At 37.6% G+C, this 15779-nt stretch overlaps 2 protein-coding genes across 2 annotated transcripts; both read right to left on the bottom strand.

The window, feature by feature from the left end:
* LOC105155348 (protein disulfide-isomerase) lies at positions 933 to 5912 on the bottom strand. Its single transcript, XM_011071218.2, has 11 exons — positions 5649 to 5912; positions 5007 to 5037; positions 4598 to 4885; positions 4275 to 4463; positions 4037 to 4162; positions 3312 to 3452; positions 3124 to 3243; positions 2815 to 2932; positions 2311 to 2423; positions 1451 to 1647; positions 933 to 1346 (listed from the first exon to the last, which is right to left on the bottom strand). Exons 1-10 carry the CDS (start codon positions 5819 to 5821, stop codon positions 1456 to 1458), a joined length of 1491 nt encoding a protein of 496 aa, XP_011069520.1. The 5' UTR covers positions 5822 to 5912; the 3' UTR covers positions 933 to 1346; positions 1451 to 1455.
* LOC105155337 lies at positions 7078 to 14196 on the bottom strand. Its single transcript, XM_011071210.2, has 4 exons — positions 10775 to 14196; positions 9897 to 10111; positions 9185 to 9408; positions 7078 to 8607 (listed from the first exon to the last, which is right to left on the bottom strand). The coding sequence occupies exons 1-4, from the start codon at positions 12585 to 12587 to the stop codon at positions 7809 to 7811; spliced, it is 3051 nt and encodes a 1016-aa protein (XP_011069512.1). The 5' UTR covers positions 12588 to 14196; the 3' UTR covers positions 7078 to 7808.

Genomic DNA, 15779 nt, shown 5'->3' with positions numbered 1-15779 from the left:
GACTACTATTGGTTTCATATTGACAAGTTATATGCGACGTTAGTTGAAATTGGAGAAGATTGTAGAGAAGGAAAAGCAGGGAAGGGTTTGTATGGTTTGCTCCCTGCCAAACATTTTTTACCACAAAATTCAAATGACATATTCCTATATAGGGAAAATAATACTTTTGGTCGTATTAGTTAGGCATTTTACGTTTGGTTTCATTTATTCTAAGATTAATAGTTATAGTCTCATAACATATAAAAATTAATATTTTTTTATTTTTATTTATTTTTTTGTCTATAATTTAACGGTGTAGCACATGTGCCTAGTATGTGATCGCTAAGTATTTTTTGTTGGAGAGACATTTTTCAGCTTGGGAGCATTTTAAGAGAAAAATCTAACTACATTTGATGAGAAAAAACTTATTTCGAAGGAAATTAGGACAAAAAATATAGTGATGATTTATTCCTTTTCTCACAAAAATTAAATTCTATCATTCCCATATTTCTATAAATTGAAACCAAATAGAAGTAACCTAAAGAATCATAAATTCCACAAGTGAATCAATTAGATCAAATGAAGCACTTGTACACTACTATTGAAAAAAGAGCAAATTTTTCCTCCAACCAAAAATACTGAAGCACGTGACGTACATCGTAAGTTGTAAATAAAAAGATGCATGAGGATCAAAATGCTCATTTTTATAAGTTATGGAATTAAAAATACTAATCCCATAATAAATAAGATCAAAAGTTATATAAATCTAATTTATGGGACAAAAAATATCATTTTCCGGTCCTATGTTGTATTATTGAATGTGAAAACTTGGAACCCGATACAAAACATAAAGAATTGAAGTTAAATGTATAGCTTTGTTATATAATTGATCTGATTTAATTTGAATTAAAGAAAATCAAGTGTTAGCCATCTGTGTGTAGTCATTGTTCATCTGCTCTTTCTACATCATAGCATATCAAAAACAGTGTCCACCCTGTAATAAAGTGAAACATAATATTTGACATCATGAACCTGTAACTCTAATTAAATTACCGAATTACTCTACAGCCACAAAACTGTCACTACAGAATCTATGCAATAATCTAAAAATCCGAAAATGCTTTGTCACAGGTTTATATGATTTTTCCTCTCACTTGCTATAACCGGAAAGCTTATTCTAGATTAAAGGCGAAAACTAAATCTCAGCATCAGCAAGGGAGAGATGCAGGTATGGGGTCCAAGTCTTCCTTTCTACTTCACTCATCTCGAGCTAAAGCTGAAATCATCCCATTATCCACCAAACCTCATCCCTTTGCTTTCGAGAGTGAAACTCGAAGAAAATGTCGATGATGATGCCCTAGTCCTACCTGCACAACAAAGGAAACACTAATATTAACACCAGTATTGTAGCTCATATTTAGAGATGCCTTAAGGTATACATGCCCTTCTTCTATAGGGGAAATTCCATTACATGCTTTAGAGTTCGTCCTTTCTGGATGAATCCTGTTCAGAAACTGAATCTCGGTTCTTCTGAATGAAATCAATTATAGCTTGCTTCGACCTATCTCCATCGTACTGCAACAGCTTTCCAGTTGCAGACCTGAAATATAATGTCGGATAACCTTTCACATCAAAACTCTGCTGTGGGATATTATTTGCGGTGGCATCCTGCAATCAACCACACAAATAATTAGTGAAGACTGAACTAACATACTCCAGAAAATGAAAAAGGTAAAACAAATTCTCATGAGACTGGCAATCACACATGTTACTTTCTATACCACAAAAAGAAAAGGGAAAAAGCACCAAAACATAGAAAGAGGCTATGAAGTTGAGAAAACTCTACACGAGCCAAATTACTTGCAACTTTCAACCATTTCTTAGGGGCAATTCTACAGTGTGAGCTTGTCACGCTTTGAAGACAAGTTCTCACCAAGTGTAGAGTTGGAACAGGTTGCATGAACATATATAGAGTGGGAATGATGATATTCCAAGAGATTCCCTTTGCCACATACGAGTTATTGAACTTTCCAATAAAATGTCTAGGTATGAAATGCTATACTCCAGGTGGTATCCAATGTATGGGACAATGAATTAAATGCCAGGTAATCTGCTTCAGTGGGTACATATTAGACATTTTGTTCACTAGAGTTCCATAGGTGCAGACTCAGCAGCCACATTCAGAAAAACATCTGCTACTCTTAGTACTTCAACTCCTGATATTATATTATTTTTGCAATATATTTATATCCCTTGGAATAAAAGGGGAAAACCATTTCCATAAGTATCAAATAATAGAATGTACTATATTGAGCGGTATGAGAATCTTACAATTTTTGCAATTATAACATCAGCATCATTTTCAAATGAGAGAGCTACTTCATCCAAGATTGGAGCCAACTTTTTGCAGTGTCCGCACCATGGTGCATAGAACTCCAACAGAACTGCATAAACAAATAGTGCTTATGTTTGAGTTGTAATCCAAAGTAATTCAACGACCACCAGTCACATGTAATAACATAAATTTAACATTTTTCCCACTCTAATTGATGGCAAAACTTACAAGTAAATCCATGCATTGTTGGTGACCAGAATAGGAGGTTTAATGACTTCAAGAAAAGGGTAGATGAGAAAATTGCAGACCGATGGACAGAGAGTTAATAGATGGGGAACTGAGAAAGGTAATATTTAAATGTCGTAACAGGGCAAAAATCAAAGTCAAATCGACCAAACAACCATAAGATCTACATTACAACAAGAATAGGGAGAAGAGTTCAAAATGCAGCAAATTTCAAGTGTGAGAGAATGTTAAGAGAGCCAACCACTAATACACACCATTTTTGCCTGAATTGAAAACCATGTCCTCAAGGTTGTCAGCCACCACCACCTTAACAGGTTCATTGTTAACTTCAGGAATGGGTTCCGACTTCTTGTATGGTTGGACAATGCCATCCTTCATATAGAACATTAATCAACTATAAGTACTTAACATCAAAATTTGTCATAAATACTATTTGCAGACTGCACAATATCATTCCTGAATTTCATTTTAGAACATAACTAATACTTTAATCATCAAAAGTTGAAGTGGCATTTTTTAATGAGAGAAAAACAGGCAAAGAGAAACAATGAAGGAATCATCACCTTAAAGTCCTTCACCCATGATGCAATCTGATCAGGCTCAACATTTGGTTTGAGATATTTCTGTCCATCATTAGTCTGGATAATGATGAGAGGAACTTGTTCTTCTTTGATCCCAAAATACTGGTCAATGGAGCAAAATGATCAGCAGGCTAGTAATAATGTGCCAGCTAAAGGAAGAAGATACCAACCTGGAAGGCGCCTTGACTAGCTTCAATATCACCCATCAGAAAACTCAAGTCTTTGCCCTTGTAAAGCACAGCCACCTCATGATATTTTGAGTTAAATGCATCAAACTTCTCCTCAGCAGTGAAGTTTAGAAATAACATTGCCTGTGAACCAACAAGTTTCATGTGAACAATGACCCTAGAATTTGGAAGTACAGTAAAGGGTTACATAATCCAAACAGCACAAAAGAGAGGATGGAAGCAAAGAGAAGAGAGAGAAACTATAGCTTCAAATATATGCCATCCAACTTAAAATACTTGAGCTGAGAATGATCAATTAACTGCAGACTAGTTGCTGGTCTCCGGAAATCAAATAAAAGCACCAATTAGAGCCCAGAATGAAGCAGGATGCGTTAATCACCATGAATCATGGTGAGAGAACCTTAAAACACAATGAACAGCAAAGACATCTTCTTCAACTTTCAGGATTTGCCAAGTGTGGCAGGACAACTTAGAAAAATCCACTCGATTATTTATTCTGTCACATGTTCAATCTTCTGGAGAACTTTTAGCTTCTAAGATACTATAGGTGTCCTCAAAAGATTATCTGGTCAATTGCCAAATTTCAAATGAAAAGGATGTGAGTGAAAATATAGAAAGGAAGCAGCAACTCCATCAAGGTGATGAAGACAAACAGTTGACAGCCTCCCACAAAAATTAGCGATAACAAGTACAGGGAAGTAACGAACCTTGGCATTGGAGCTGCCAAAGTATTTAATAACAAAGGGATGGTGCCTTGGATCCTTGTTGAAGAGAGTTACGATTGGGGTGCTAGCTTCTTCAACGAATTTCACTAAAGCATCCACATCAAATTCCTGCAAGAATGTCCTTTTGAGTAAAGAGAGCTACACTAGATGGCATTCATATCTGGTAGAGAATGGTACAGAAACAGTATCGCCTGCCAAAAAAAAAGGCATAAAATGATACCTGGAAGTCCACAAAGAGTTCATCAAAAGGCTTAAACAACCTAACAAGAGGCCCTGCAGCTGACGAGTCCCCACGAGGAAGAAATTTGCCATCCGAAGTATGGCCAAAGTCATAGTCAGCACGCAACCTCTCAGCCAAAGTCATGAAATTCTCAAACTTCTCTCCAGAAAATTCTGGGAATACACCAACCTATAGAGTCACAAAAGCATGTACTACCTTAAAACTTTCCAATTATATGACATTGAAAAACTCACAAAACATGAACATGAACATGAACGCAAACAAGAGAGAGAGAGAGAGAGAGAAGTCAAACAAGGACTTACAACAAATATCTTATCATCACCAATTAAAGAACTAGCATCCTCAGGGGATTTAATTTCAATAGATGCAGGACCACTTTGCTTTTTTAAGTAAGTGACAATGCCATCAGCATCTCGGGGTCCTTTGTATTCTTGAACAACACTGCCTCCATACCTCAGTATTTTAAGGGTGGGGTAACCTCTAATCTCAAACTCATTGGCAATGGCTTTATTCTGCTCATTGTTTGCATCAAATTTCGCTAGGAAAACTGGAGGATCATTCTTACTTAGAATGGACGCGGCCTTCTCATACTGCAAAATGCAAAGAGACTCACTTAAGACAAATCAAATACAACATCTAGAGAATGCAATACATACTTTGTAGTTAAAAGCAAACTTCTTTAACTCATCAATATTGGCTAGAGATTAATACCTCAGGAGCAAGTTTCTTGCAGTGACCACACCTGTTACAACATATCAACATATCAGATGGAGATTTCAAATAATTCAATAATTTAAATCGTTATAACATCTCGTCTTTTTTTCACTTCTTGCAATAGAATCATCACTTATACTTTCTCAATAATCGCATCTAATACTGAATGAAAAGAGGGAAAAGTTGCTAACATACGCCAAGACATAATTAAGTTATCAGCAGTATATATTACTGATTAGTTTAACGTCAATCTATAAACGGGAAAATAAAAAAAAAAAAAAAAACAATGTTTTTCTGTTCTTTCAGATCTTCATCGCACTTATTACTCCCGGAAAAAGTAGCCACTGATATTAAATTAGTACCTCAAGAAAATCCCTTTGATTAAAAAAGATCACCATAAGTTCTAATAATCATCTTTTCTAAGTACGTTGCAGCATCTAACTTAAAAAAACCAAATCTGCCAAAACTGAGAACCAAAAATATACATATCAAGTAAAATCACATACACTCAGCACATTTAATCTGAATTAGCTATTACCCAAACAAAAAAAAGGAACCACATGCTGACAACACAGGGAGAAAAAAAAAATGCGCCAAAGCTCCACACGAATCACAAGCACTTGACAAAGAAAAAAGTACCAAGGCGCGTAAAACTCGACGACGATGAACTTGTGTTTGGCGACGAAATCAGTGAAATTGGAGTGGTCTAACGTCACTACAAACTCATTGGATTCTGATTCTTCAGCGGAGAAGGATCCGGTTACGGCGAATAGGATGAGGAATAAGGAGATCCAGAATGTGGAGAACGCCATCGTTTCTCTAAATCTGAGCTCCGAAAAGATGTTGCTTAGGTCTCCAACTGTGTTGGTGAGCAATGCAATCCACGGGGGTTCTTATAAGGTTTTGTTAAGGTTCACGGGAGGGGAGTACTCACACTCACAGTCCTGGTTGCTTTCATCCAAATTGCAAAATTGTCCTCCCAAAACCCACTTTTCTCATTAGAGTACAAAATATTTCATGGAATTTTGTTTTACATTTATTTATTTTTGGTTTAATTTAATAGATATGAGCAGTTTTAATTGATTTATCCGCAGAATTTCCTTTTTACTATTCTTTTTCTCTTTATTTACCTTATTATAATAAAACATAATTCCAAGGACCTATACTACAATTTGCACAAACAAGAGAAAGTCAATAGCACGTGTGAGACCCAATAACAGGCTGCCACGTAAAAAAGAATGACAACGTGGACATTTTGCCATCAATCACAGTAAGCAGCAATAGTCAAACTCAAACAGATATAATATATGTCTATCAGAGTTCATATTTATCATCAAATTCGAATATTTTATTTTTCAGAACGATTGGAGAAAGTGGGGGTTATCGTATAATTTTGGAAAAAAAAATATTTTTGTTCCTGTTTAATTGAATTCTAGTTTCAATAATTACGTGAGTCTCATTTGAAGGACAATAGTTTATATTTTTTTTCTCATTTCTCCTTCTTATAATAAATATTTGATCAAAGTAGCCATATGACACTTATGTGATGGTTAAATTAGGGTATTTTCGAGCATGTGAGAAATATATACTTTGAGATTTTATAAAAATTATAATTAGTGATTTTGGTAAAGGATATAGAAAATGACAAAATTAGGGCTCTTACCGTTTTTGTTCTCCCAAACTCATGAGAATTTGCTTGCTAAAAAAATGGCTTCAGTAAATAATTCAATTGTTGCAAAATCAACTGTCAAGTGTTGTTACTTATTATGAGATGTGAGATTTAAAGAGATTCTGATTTTTCTAATGAGATTTGGAAAGAGGAAATTGAGCACAAATGAGTTAGGGCTTCAGAGAAACAAAGCATGTGCCTCCCACGTGCCAATATTATCTCCAAAACATGCCAAGTGAATATCAAACGATCGTTTTTGTCAAATATTCATCGATGGGACGAAAAAGTGAGAAAGAATGCAAGTTATTGTGCTTAAAGTGAAATTCCCGTAATCATTGGAATAAAAAATAAACAAGACCTAAATTATGGGACAAAATGACAATTTCCCTTATAAAGATCTAAGGGGATCTTTAATCATCCTATGTGTATGTTTATCATGTAGGCAGTAAATCTGAAATCCCCATACATTTTCACACAAGTCCATTGGAGCAGTGCAACCTATCAATAATCTCTCAGAAACATGTATTTTTATGCACCGGCACCACCTATTGAATGTGGAGTCAGTCCACTGGTAAAGCAGGAGAAATTCACTTACCTCCAACAGAGATGGTAGATCCAAAAATGAGATGAAGGAACAAAGAGATGTGTTAATAATCATTATGCTTCTTTCTACCTTAACTAAATAGAGATCATCTCCTCACTATCCCTAAAATCAACATCATCTCCCTACACACCACTCCATTATAGAGCTTCAGCCAACCAAGAACCCACAATCAACAAATAAATGAATCTTCTGTACACAACTTCAACCTGTTGGCTACAAACTGGAGTGCTGCAAACATGATGTATTTTTAACCTTCTGCCATCCTTTTCTGTTGTTGAGGGCCGGCCGTGCAGCCCTTTCACTGGTAATAGTGAAGTCTCATTTCATGTCTGTAAATAGTTTGTTATACCACGAGCTTCTTGATTGCAACAAGGTACTTGATATCCGTGTTCTGAGGGAAATATGTACTATTTCCTTGGTGCTTCTTATCCCTTGAAGAAATGAGAGAACCACCTTAGTTACCTCAAAATATTAGCCAGAAGAAGCTTCTGTCTTTCCAATGCAACAACAGGATGATTTACATGTCTCATGAGCTCTGCTCAGGTTGCTGTAACCTAACATGTTCATGTGCTTTCAGAGCTTCGGAAGTGAAGTTTTCCAAGGCCTTGAAAATTGGGACCAGACCTCCTTGTAAACTACTAGATGCTGCATCATGCACTAATTTCATGGCATCCTTGTGCTTTATTCTCTCCTCAGCCAATTTCTGTCTCATAGAATCCAAGTCCACCTTTAGATCATCCAATGGTGAGACTCCATTATCTGAGGGAACCACAGACAACCTAGTGTTGTCTGACATTGCATCTTGTTCAAGCTTGATTTTACCCCTCTCCGTAAGATGTGCTCTAAGCTGTTTTTGGTAATCCTTCGAAAGATATTCTGCTTTGAGCCTTTGTCGACCCTCTTCATCTTGTTTCTCCCATAGCTGCCGCAGACTTGTAGCAAACGTATTCATGGCGTTTGCTACCCTTGCCTCTGAGACAGCTTCCATAGCTTGCTGCCAATCATTGCAAATTATGAAAATGGGAGGGGCCCCAAGCCTGCCAGGGGAGTACGGAACAGGTCCATCAGGAGTCTCTTCTGGTTCATATTGAAGACATTGCAGAAGCCACCCATTCAAGGACTCAACGTAAGACTTTTGAGAGCTGATCCATTCATTAAAACGTTCACACCATGCACGAAGCTCCCTTTCAAGCTCAGTGGTAGCCCTCGAGCTTGTGTCTGTTAGGGGATCAGTTTTTGCTCTGAGCTTCCGCATTTTACTCTCCATTATAGCTTGAAACTGCTTCTGATGGCACTTGAACATTTCCTTCCACATTCTAATCAGCCTATATATTGTAAGAAATTGGTTAACTTTAACCAAAAGTGAGCATCCAACATTTCAGACTTTTCAAGGCAAAAAGAAAATTTTAAGAGGTTTAGATATTATTTAAAAGCATGATAACATAATATCTTCTCATTTCAATGACTGAACAACAAAGATATATGAATCATTTCAAGGAGGGACGGTTGACTCAGCTCCCATTGGCTTTTACTTACTCAAATGCTCATCATGATAAATAAAGTCAGAAACATAGTTCGATTTCTTGGGCTGAAAAGAATCACCTTCACATTGCAGAAATTCCACATTTTATGCACTTGTTTTCCCACACAATAAACAATGGCATGCATCATAGATGCAGACAGTATTCAGCAATCCAACAAAAGGATTCCCTATATTGCACGACAAGAGATGGTGCACACAAGGCAAATTATTAGCTGAAACTATATAACTACTAGCATACCAGATTCAAACATCTTAATGTAAATAAGCTGAGTTTCAAAAGATAAAAGAATTGCAAAAAAGACATTTTTGCAATCAATCAAACAAGTAAGAAAAGATTAGGCAGTGCACATTTTTCATACCCATGAATCAATGCAGCAACCTGCGGTTCCAATTCTTCATCCCTCAACTTGTGTATCCTGCTTGAAATGGCATCAATTGCTTTGATACTAACATCGAGCTTGGTTAACAATTTTCTTATAGAAGCTCGAGTAGCATCGATCTTGCTAGACTCGGCTCCTTCCTCATCTAAGGTTTTTAGCCTCTTGCACTGCTTCTCATATGCAACCCGGAGAATTTCTTCATCCTAAACAAAAGTAACCACCTACCAAAACTGAGCAAGATTGAATTGCAAGACAGAATTATAATAATTGCATGGCATAGATCATAAATGTTTAGTGTGAAGATATTTATTTAGTAAGTTCCATTTTTATATCCCAAGAATCAACATCAACTACATTGAGCATTTGACCTCTCTATTATGTATATTCACAGCTTAAAGCCTACACAAACAAAAATATTCCAACACCTGCAAATGATGCACTTTGACATTGTAATATCTGAATCATTCAGCAGCCACATTATAATGTGTATTAAACATCTCAAGCGCCTACTCATCAATTAGATACATGTATTAGCAGCCATCAAAAGCAAAGAATGCCTATCTTGTGCATAGCATAAGAGTCACCCCCTAATTCAATTATCAACCTCAGGTTTGAGCAACAATGAAACTAAAGAACGATGAGAAGCATACCACCAGTAGCTATTCATAAATCAAAAGCTAAATTAGCTTACCTTTACTTCCTTGTACAACTTTTTTTCCCAAGCATACAGCTTATCCAGGGTGGAGGAAAGGTTACAAGCCTGGGTGTTTACATCATTCCCAACATCTTCAAAGTAAGACTTTGCCAACTTCATTGTGGTGGAAGCTAATTTTATGGATTGCATTGATGGGGGATCTTGTAGTGACACTGATGGAGATATCAGGCACAATATTCGGGACAGAATTACTGTAGAAACACAAAATGAATTTACTACAACATCAAACGGAAGGCCGGCATGATTCAAAATGCCAGCCAAACCAGTATATAAGCAAATGAAAACCAAACAGATCTAGTTCTATAAGAAGAATTGTCAAAATACTTAGTAATGGCATAGAGTTAATTTAGAAACAACAAGCCCATAGCACAAAATTTGAAACTGTACGATCACTTTCGATCCATTGTCCTAATAGCAATCTCCTAGAATTTACTGTGTCGCTATGTTTCCTGGGTAAAAGGCATAGTTGAACCATACAAATAACTCATGAATGAAATTATCATCTCCTAAGTCAATCTGTAATAGATTTAAAGAGTGATGTGCATGTTCGCACAGACTAGCCATAGCCTTTTGATCAAATTAACTCTAGTTTAGACTAAAACAAATGGATCAGCCAAACCCAATAATAACAGGGCAAATAGAATCTGCGTTAATTATGAAGATGAACTGTACAATTGAAAGCCACTTTTTAAAATCAGAATCTAGAAGTTCTCAAAGCAATGACTTCACAAGACCAACACCAAGTAAAAGTTCTATAAAGACAATTCACATGTATCCTACTCTTAGCCAACGCTGCAGGTTTAACTATTAAGCACTTGACAAACAAACCAGAAACATATAGCAGAAAATCACACCTCTAAGAAAGCTAGGCTGATAAGGCAGCTTCCCAACCTCAAGCATCATGGCTACCTCTTTCCCATAACTAGAAGCAGTTTCAAATTCATCTCTAATTTCAGCAACAACCTCCCGCAGATCCCGAGTGCCACGAGGCGACAATAGTGTTACACTACTGAACTTGGACGAATCACCATCCTGCTTTGATGTCTCCCCCACCTCAAAAGTCACCCCCTTCTTCTTCACAGAACCCTCATCCACACTCTTCAACACTATATTTTCTGAGCTGCTTCTCTCATCTGTCAAACTAATTGAATCTGTAATTTCCCCATTCCGAGATTGATCCATCCATGATGTCCCCTTACTGTGTGTTGGTGATGTTGATGGTTTTGCACTCTCTTCGCCATACCGCGATGGCATTGATGGCTTTGCACTTTCACTGTTATGTTTTTGTGGCAAAGATGGTTTCTCACTCTCCTCACTACTCCAAGAAGGCAATGATCTGGAACTACTCTCACTTTTATGTGGTGGCAATGATCTTGAGCTATCCTGACTTCTGTACAATGGCACTGATCTTGAACTATCCTCACTGTTATGCTGAGGAACAAGTCCTGAACTAGCAGTGCCATTTTTCGGCACTGGCATTGCTCCAGGCCCGGGGGTGCTCTCCCTAGAACTCCTTTTTGCATCAGCTTTCGTTCTTTTCCCCTTAAGGACCTCTTTATACACCTCATTCTCAGTTTCTTCCTCCAAATCAGGAATCCCCTCTCTCTCCCTCACCTCAGTCGAATCCGGGCTGCTAGAATTCAACCCATACCCATATCTCCCACTCGAATAATAACCAGGGTACCCATTATCATATACGTCAAATGGATTAAAGAAATCCCACGTCGATGCCTTGGGTGATGGTGGTGGGGGCGCCTCCTTATGTGAGTTCATTTTGACACCCTCGTTAACTCCCATCCTCACAGGTGAACCCATCGAAAAATTAACACCATAACCCGCACTCCCATAACCAGCTGGAGAATTCCAATATGAATCGGAGTACCCGTATGCCGGGGCCGCTGGAGGCTGATGAACCACCGTTTTGGTCGCCGGAGCCGATTTCTTCATGTAATACACATTCGAATTACTCGAGTAATACCAAGGCTGCACTCCCGACGGCATTCCCGGCGGATTCCACTGATCAATATAAGGCTCACCATACGGACGGAGCGGCGGCGGGAATGGAGAGGGGTACGGATACGGGTTGGCGTACGGGTCATTATCCATTCCATCTCCAAAACCACTCCCATACCCATTAAAAACACCACGAGGATAATGAAATGAAGATTCCTCCTCGTTATGTGAATGCCTGACTTCATCATCAAAGCCCTTCCCCTTGTGGACATGCGTGTGATGGTTATGATGCTGATGAGCATCATCTTCAGATTCATGTCCGTGATGATTATGATGGTGATGCTCGAAGTCTTCTGAAGCCCCATCTTCAGAAGAAGAATCCGATATATGTAGATGCGACCCCTCCTCATCCTCGTCATCATGTAAATGCAGCGAAGATTCATCAGCGTCGTCATGTTTTTTCTTCGAACTCGGCGGCAAAATCAAAGAGGGTGATGAAAAAGAGGAAGAAGAAGAAGACGGGGTAGTAGTAATGAGCTCTTCATCCACGAATTTCCTGAGAGCATCCCCAACATCCTTGAGTGAGCGGAAGTAGGACACATGGGCGGCGGCGAGTGCGTAGCGGTGGTTAGCGGCGGCGCGTATAAGTTCTTGCCTCTCACGGCAGCGAACCACCAAAGGCAAGTCGTCCGCCTTCGACCCACTACACCCCATATCACAGTGCAGCAGTAGAGTGCTTCACCCGCAGCAATCTTGGAGGAATTCCGGGGAATTGCATTGTCAACTAGAAAGAAAAAATCCTCGAGACTTGAGAGAGGCAGCGTAGAAAATTCTAGAGAGAAGGGTTTAGAGTGAGGAAAATCCCATTTCCGCGGGGAGGAACATAGCGGGAATGTGGAAATATTGGCGTGGATCAATGGCGGTAGGAAGCTGGCCAGCTATAAGGCAAGGTACAAGCGACGAAGAGGAAGGTACAATCCTTGGGTACGGTGAGGGAGATAGATGTACATTGGATTCCAGATCCGGGTGGTGGTGAGTAGGAAACGCGGTAAGAACATATAAGTTTGGTTAGAGAATGGTTAAATGAAAAAGGGGTGAGGGTTTGAAAATCTTGGGAAAATTCCCTGACCGCCCAATCTAAAAACTAAATTCAATCACTCGGTCTGGACTTTTCTTCCTTGTTCCTCCCATCCTCACCAATTTTATTTATTATAATTATATAAGTATTCTTATTATTAAAAATTTATAAATATATTTAGAATAAACAAATCTTTTTTTAATGGTAGAATATTGATTAGATGTATTATTAATTTTAAAAAATATAAATATTTTTTTAAATAAACAAAATTAGAAATGGAAAAAATAAATGATAGTTTATTGGGTGTTGGAAATGGGAGTGAAATATTTTTGAGGAAAGAAAGAAGGGAATTGTGCATTGAGATGTGTGGGGGTGTGAAAATAGGGATTTGTAAGAAAGTAGGCTAGAGGCGGAGGAGGAGGAGGGGTGGGTTGTGGTCAGGTCATTTTTTATTTGGATTGGTATGGGAATTTGTTGTAGGGTTTTTGGATGAACAGTGAGCGAGTGTATGCTAATATGCTATCCATCTCTATGTAATAGACTAGACAAGTGTGTGTATATATGTATGTAGGTATAGGGGCGATGAGAGGAGGGGAGGTGGAGGTGGGGGAACAGAGGTGTCAGAAGAAGCTCGTGGAACCCGCCATTGGTGGCGGGAAGCTGTCATTATTGCTATGCCATCATTACCTCCCTATTTTCCTTTTTTCACTGTCTTTTCCTTTTCTTCTCTTTTCAATTCTATTATTTATTTACTCTCTCATTCTCATTCGCCACAATCACAATTATGACGACTCTGTTCTGTTGCTCTTGCTTCACCATATACTTTGCGTTCTTGACATGGACGCAACACATCATTTACCCGCTAGTAATTTAATAGGTTGTGGTTACTTCATCTCCAAATTGTTTCATCTTAATTAAAAAAAAATATAGAATTAATTTAAATGTAATGAGAATAATTTTTTAATTAAGTATGTAAAAGATGTTAGCCAAACTATTCAGCCAGGTCAACTCTTGATTAGGGCTGAAATGGACAAGATTTGTCTGACATAATAAGGTAAAATTAGGGGTGCAGTGGGACATGATTTCTTGATTAGAGGGTTTTGGGACTTCAAAGTCAAATTCTGGGGCCAACTTTTTTCAAATTTCTTTACAGACTGACGATGTTGGGCTGCTTCTGACCAACACCGACCCTGTTTGGGGGGTTACATGAGTAGGCCATTACAACTCAAGCACTTCACTTTTGGCCCAAATCACACTTTTTCACCCTTCCCTCTGTTTTTTCAATTACTTTTTCACTTTTGCTTCATTTTTCCATCTCAACATCATGCAAAAACCGCATCTCCTTTTTTCAGCTTTACATTTGTCTTTATTACACTGTATTAAGTTTGAATCATGCTTTTTCTTTAATTTACACTTACCTGATGAAGTAACGACAAACACAACAAGTCAACAGCAGTTACAGAATAAGAAACCAAGCAAACTGGTAAGAATAGGAGAGATTATGCAGTTAAAATCGCATCCTTCTTTGGATCCAATTCAAAATCAAGATCAAGTTTGAGTTTTCATGACAGTCTGTAAAGGTTATATGTATAATGTAGTTACCTAAACAAACAAAATCACTTGAACTGTTCAGCACAATAATTAATATTTCTTCAAAGTATAAAAGATATAGCTTTTAGCCAATCACAAATTCATAAAATCAAATCTTGCTAAAATTCAATTATTATTGGAATCAATCATATCACTTGCTATCATGTTCCCAATGTCCCAGTATAGGATTCCTCTCTCTCAGTTCCTAAGATTTTCTTCTTGTGTGTGTGTGCATGTTTCTCATGTGAAGACCTAAAGCAAGCATGTGAAACTGTAGTAATAAGAAAACTATAATGACTCATGTAATGTGGTGGTTGAGCTTTTACTTTGTCTTTTGTTCAAATTCACAAGCAAAGATTCTAACGGTATTCAGATCGCCATCCAAGAATAGCTGGTAGCCTAATCTTAACAGAAGTTGGTCCTAATAATTAATACTTCTGTTACTTCAAGTCCAGATTAAAATTTTCCAACTGCAGTCTAACTTCCAGAACTCCTTATTTTCTCTGTTTATTTCTTGTTTCTCCATTGGCAATGTGAGTTATTTCCATAAGGGGTGGTCAAGGGCAAGCATTAAGTGGTTGTACACTACAGAGATTAAGACTTCTAATAGCATGTTTGTTAAGTCCAGCTTTCAACATCAAGACAACGATATCCCTTGAGATCTCACATCACCTACTTAAAAGGTGTTGAAAAGTTGTTTGAAGATTCTTCTGCTGGACTCTACATATACGAAAACCATTAAATCCAACCGCGTTCATATATGACTTTTACTTGCTAAATCCGACTGAGCACATAATTATTTTGATTTTTTTTTTTAAAGAACATAATTTTAAGCAATATGTGCTCTAGAACAATTTATTGGGGCATCAAGGATGAGAAAATATGGATCCACATTAAACCACCCACCAACACTATAAGAATCAATTGGCTTCATCTCAAATAAACAGCTTGGAGTCATGACTCTGGTCTTCTAGTGATACAACATCATACACAGATGACGGATAATCAAACTTAGTTCATACTAGACTTTTCTAGTTCTTAAAAAGTCAAAAAAGAACAAACAAATAAGTATTACGTTGAGATGTATGAGATGTCAAGGTAAAAGAATACTTTCACCTAATAAATTACTTTCCTTACCGTATATATGCACGTTAATGGGGAAAATGGAAAAATTGATGTTTGACCTAAACAGAAGACCAGATGTATGAGAAAATGGTCTTTTAGGAGTGGATGGTTTG

The sequence above is a fragment of the Sesamum indicum genome, linkage group LG2 (genome assembly GCF_000512975.1).
Source record: "Sesamum indicum cultivar Zhongzhi No. 13 linkage group LG2, S_indicum_v1.0, whole genome shotgun sequence".
In the NCBI taxonomy this organism is placed as follows: domain Eukaryota; kingdom Viridiplantae; phylum Streptophyta; class Magnoliopsida; order Lamiales; family Pedaliaceae; genus Sesamum; species Sesamum indicum.
Note: the sequence above shows the minus strand (reverse complement) of the source record. Positions and strands in the feature narration are given on the sequence as shown.

Excerpts from the sequence above, each read along its gene's own strand:
- LOC105155348 (XM_011071218.2), bottom strand. The coding sequence starts at position 5,821 with ATGGCGTTCTCCACATTCTGGATCTCCTTATTCCTCATCCTATTCGCC. Across the intron at positions 4,163-4,274 it reads AACTCTTTGTGGACTTCCAG|GAATTTGATGTGGATGCTTT; the intron begins GTATCATTTTAT and ends ACATTCTTGCAG. Across the intron at positions 2,424-2,814 it reads TTTCAATTCAGGCAAAAATG|TTCTGTTGGAGTTCTATGCA; the intron begins GTGTGTATTAGT and ends TTGTTTATGCAG.
- LOC105155337 (XM_011071210.2), bottom strand. The coding sequence starts at position 12,587 with ATGGGGTGTAGTGGGTCGAAGGCGGACGACTTGCCTTTGGTGGTTCGC. Across the intron at positions 9,409-9,896 it reads AGTTGTACAAGGAAGTAAAG|GATGAAGAAATTCTCCGGGT; the intron begins GTAAGCTAATTT and ends ACTTTTGTTTAG. Across the intron at positions 8,608-9,184 it reads GTTGCTGCATTGATTCATGG|GCTGATTAGAATGTGGAAGG; the intron begins GTATGAAAAATG and ends TACAATATATAG.